This window comes from Folsomia candida, unplaced genomic scaffold (assembly GCF_002217175.1).
Source record: "Folsomia candida strain VU population unplaced genomic scaffold, ASM221717v1 Fcan01_Sc005, whole genome shotgun sequence".
In the NCBI taxonomy this organism is placed as follows: Eukaryota; Metazoa; Arthropoda; class Collembola; order Entomobryomorpha; family Isotomidae; genus Folsomia; species Folsomia candida.
The window spans coordinates 9,333,536-9,338,267 of NW_019091197.1; the positions used below are offsets into that span (position 1 = coordinate 9,333,536).

The 4,732-nt window shown below is 40.9% G+C and overlaps 1 protein-coding gene across 1 annotated transcript; it reads left to right on the forward strand.

Annotated features, from left to right (window-relative positions):
- Nucleotides 1–1,114: 1,114 nt before the first annotated feature.
- On the forward strand, nt 1,115–4,709 carry LOC110850521 (endo-1,3(4)-beta-glucanase 1). Its single transcript, XM_022097957.2, has 5 exons — nt 1,115–1,294; nt 1,370–2,195; nt 2,279–2,800; nt 2,878–3,401; nt 3,501–4,709. Exons 1-5 carry the CDS (start codon nt 1,234–1,236, stop codon nt 4,442–4,444), a joined length of 2,877 nt encoding a protein of 958 aa, XP_021953649.2. The 5' UTR covers nt 1,115–1,233; the 3' UTR covers nt 4,445–4,709.
- The last annotated feature ends 23 nt before the right edge of the window (nt 4,710–4,732 follow it).

The following is a 4,732-nucleotide window of genomic DNA, read 5'->3' on the forward strand; positions in this document are numbered from 1 at the left end:
CGGTATGAGTCGTTGACTGAAGATTAAAATTTAAGTCTAATAAGATATGCTTATAAGAGAGGTAAAACATGACTCTGTTCGAAAATAAAATATAAATATGCTAGAAAATTTCAATTGCAAAATATTTTTTATGTGCATATTTTAGAGTTTTTTACGTGCATATTACATAAATATTTTCAGGAATTTAAGTACATACATATCCGCCCTATGAGTATCAATTTGTCCGACTATTTTAAAATCATATCCAACCACCATTTAAAATTCTATCAATTCTCTCTTCTCTCTTAAGTTTATCTCTCGATGTCAGGGTGGGTCACCCCGTAGGGTCTAACTGGATTAAAAATTTACAAAATTTAAGTCGGCTTCTTTCAATAAATGTCGGTCGTCACCTTTGAACCAAATGTTAGCTCTTTGCGATAATTTCTCAAAATCAGAGTTGGTGACCCACTAAGGTCCCTGCGATAAAATGTTTTAAAAACTTTTCTTCATATTATTCATTCCCAACCCAGCCATGGCAAATTTTACTTATTTTGGGAAACCATATGCACTTATATGGAAAAATTCGTCAACTTTGAAAATTTTCGATAAAAATTCCCAAGGGTCCCCCCTTCTCTCAGTAAATCGCTGAAAATATTTTCGACCACCACCGGTCCAAATTTTTTTTATCAAACCCATCTTCGAAATCATAAATTCCCAATACACATGTATGCCTTCAAGTCGATTAGATAAGTTTAACGAAGGTTATCGCGAGTCAGACAGACGAGCAGACAGACGGACACGAAGGTCACATAAGCCCAGGTTCGGGCTAAAAATGCGATTGTTTCAATTTTGTGTGTCCCGTGATCTGAATCCAGCAGCGCCTGACAGCGTGTCTGATGATGATGTACTCTTTATCAACGACCAACAGAGGTTGAACACTTCAGATTAATCGATGTCCCAGAATGTTGTTTACCATCTCATCCAAATGAAATTCAGCCTCATGACAATACCAGCAAGTAAGTATATGAACGTATCATTCGCATTTGCTTATCACGTGAAGAACATCAAAATATGTTTGACAGCACGGCATTATTATCTATCCACAAACCAAGATTAAACCCAAATTGACAGGTTCTGCGGAGAATTTTGCTCCTGAAATTGCATATAAAGTCGGGTAATTCCTATGCGATACGCAAATTGTACTTGTTATTCAATATAAAATTTCGCAGCGGAAAAGTAAATAAAAAAGTAATAATGTGTCGGTCAATCCTTCTGACTGTACTTTTCCTGTTCAACTCAGCACAGTTTGGGATTGGTATAATGCAGATATCTTCTTATACGAATCAAATTCTTATACGTTTGTTTCAACAATTTTTGATTGATTTCTCAGGGCTCGACACAACCGGGCCAAGTGATGACCCGATCGCAGTGAATCCGGCAACTCTACCCGGCGGAACCATAACTATTGAGTTTCAGCCTGGTCCATTCTTTCAAGATTTCAGACCCCCATTTCCAACAAACGCTTGGTGGTCAGGTCTCACTTTAGGATGGCAATCCAACGTACTTGCTGGCCCATTTCCATTCATGTCCAAAACCGAAAATGAGGGTTTCCAATTTGGAGTACCCGAGGCTCGTCGCTTTGACGGTATAACTATTCATCAAGATCCTTCAATCGACTGGCAAGCCGGTTTTACAGGGATACTTGATGATATTGCTGCAAGGAAAGCTACTTATTGGGATACCCAAACAATATGTTTAGTGTACTTTAATGGAGGAGTGGCTCAGATGAATACTTGCCTTGTACCTGGATCTCCATACTTGACCTTTAAATACACAAATGCAGCTCCTGAATTTACATCCTTAATGGGTCCTATAACGGATGTAGTTTGGGTTACCACAGGGTTTAAGGTCAAGGTAACCACGGTAGTTGGAACTTACTTATTTTACGCGCTAGATGGGGATCTCAATCTGGAACTCGCCATCGATGACACAAGCTTGATATCACCACAACCTTACACTGGAACAATCCGGGTTGCAAAAGTTATTAGTACCGAACCAACCCAAGAGGCCATACTCGATACACATGTAGGATCTGTGCCATACGGCGTAGTTATGGATTACCGTGTTGACGGAGACATCAGCACTCAAACGTGGACGTGGCAGTTGGAGCGGGGGAATCCCGAGGATTTGCTGATTTTGTCCTGGCCTCACCACAGGTAAACTTATGCAAGTAGTATTAAATAAGTTTTTAGATCAGTAATAAATTATTACAAAACTTTTATAACGACTTTGCACACAGAAAGGTTCTTGTAAACCCAAACTATATGCCAATTGAGTACATGACCATCAAAGGTAAAATGAGGGGTGTACGCGGTAATGTATGGACACAACGCCACAATTTACCTACAATCAAATGGTTTACTCCAAATGCCCCACATCCTTCTTGCATAAACGAATTAAACAGGACATTACAAATTGAAGTGGACAACCCCACCCTAGGCATCCCAGGGAATTACTACTTTTGGGGAGGTGAATTTGCAAGAGCTGCTCAACTCGCAACAATAGCAGAACATATTGGTCGACTCGACTTGATTCCAAAGATTCTGGACACGATGAAGATTGTAGAGCACATCTTTGACCCAGCCCACCCTGAGCTACTGGCATACGAAACTGGTTGGGGTGGTATTGTGGACCGAGAAGATATAAATTCACACATGTTCAACGATCATCATTTCACTTATGCGTATAGCTTGCATGGGGCCGCTGTAATGGGGAAGTATGATCCGGAATGGTTGAATCAACATAAGGATTTCTTTTTGCAGTTCGTAATAATTCTTTTCTATTGTATGTATTCGAGGCGCATTCTATTGTTGCTATAAATTTATTTAATTTTGTCAGTCTGGCGAGAAGCATTGCAAATCCATCACCCAACGACCCCCATTACACCGTAACTCGTCACATGGATTTCTTTCATGGACATTCCTGGGCATCTGGCTTAGGAAACTCGGCTGGGGCACGAGCTCAAGAATCTAGCAGTGAAGCAATAAATGCATACTACAGTCTTGCTCTATTCGCTGAAGCAATTGGTGATCAACACCTCTTGGACTATTCACGACTGCTGTTAGCTATCGAGCTTGCCGGAGCTATTCAATATTGGCATTTATACCCAGCTGAAGATGATCCAGATACACCCTACCCAGAGCAAGATTTTAGAAATTTAGTATCAGTTGGAAACTTGTTGGATGCATCGGTTGGTGCTTGGCTGTATTGGGGCGGGCAACGTATTCAGATAGCTGCTATTCAGCTTCTCCCTCTGACCCCTATTGGACAGGATTATTTTGATGTACCATGGATGGAGAAAATGCTCGAGTATTGCATGGAGGAAATTGAAGACTTGTCTATTGGCGATTCGTTCAAGTCAGGTGATCAATTAGTTTTGGGTCTAATTCAATTAGTCCTTTTATAAAAGTATCTTCGGTGGATTGTAATTCTCCTTATTCTCTATATTTTTCTTGTAACAGTAATTGTTGCTGCCTATGCCACCGTTAATCCCCAAAGAGCTTATGTTCTTTCACAAGAGATTGCCGATTGGGGAGGTGGTAACTCGTGGACAAATTCCTTGTACTTTATTTCGTCGCAATCATTCACCAATGATATCTGTACAGAAGCAGGCCAAACTCCAGAAGGCCTTTTCGTAATTCTGGACGTCATGAGTGGGAAATATGTTACACTCGGAACTGACTCAAAATTGACAGCAGTTGGAGGGGCTAACGTTCTAGCAAGTAAATTCAGGCTGGCATTTAAACCCGGTGGCGGGACCCTTCAAGCGCTTAACAATAATAAATACGTGACCGCGGATAGTAGTGGCACTTCTGCTCTTGCCGCTACCAAGGATACTGCGTCTATGTATGAGCTGTTTAGATGGTATCCACAACCTGACGAAACATATCAGCTAAGAGCTTTGTCTAACAAAGGATTTGTCGGTACTGCCGCTGACAGACAACTAACAAATAACGGGATCGCAAGCAAGTACATATTGGTCCGTGTTGACGACGCACCCCTTGCACCACCACCTGCTCGAGGGAAATTGCGTAATAGTAACAGCAACAGCTTCGTTCGGGCAATTGCGTCAGATCCAACTCTCCGAGTTGGTAATGCCGAGCCGGATGCAACCATTTGGTCAACAGAACGCGTAGAAGATTCTCCAGATGCAGCACCACTCTATACCATTCGCAGTACGACAACGGACCTATTTGTTACGGCGGACCCAACTGGAGCCAGTCCCTTAACAGCAACTAACGGTGGCGCCGGGGCTTGGGAATATTTCCAGTTTATTCCCTACAATAATGAGGTGTACATCATAATACACGTCATCTCTGGGAATGCAGTTGCTGCTCAACCCGATGGAACACTTGTCGATAATACTTTAGATATTGATTTAGCTGTTCAATGGGCAATATTGTGAGTAAATTTATTGACGTTACAAACATAATTTGACGAAATAAAGTAAGTGTATAATTGTGATTTGTGCAAAAGTAGGATGGGACATTTTGCTATGATTATTCGTTAATTTGGAACTTCTAAATAGAGGTGTTAGCGACTTTTTGCTAAGTGTTTAAAGGGTTTAACCGTATTTAATTTCGTTCTGAGTCGAAAGACGATTAAATTCCTATGAAGAAACTATATTATGCTTCAACACAGTAATAATAAACCATACAACAACAACAAGATCAGTATCTTTGGATTCCTTGGT

Bases quoted from the DNA above. Each gene is read 5' to 3' on its own strand.
- LOC110850521 (XM_022097957.2), top strand. From the start codon at position 1,234: ATGTGTCGGTCAATCCTTCTGACTGTACTTTTCCTGTTCAACTCAGCA. The intron at 2,196-2,278 runs GTAAACTTATGC...CTTTGCACACAG, and splicing joins TTGTCCTGGCCTCACCACAG to AAAGGTTCTTGTAAACCCAA. The intron at 3,402-3,500 runs GTGATCAATTAG...TTCTTGTAACAG, and splicing joins TGGCGATTCGTTCAAGTCAG to TAATTGTTGCTGCCTATGCC.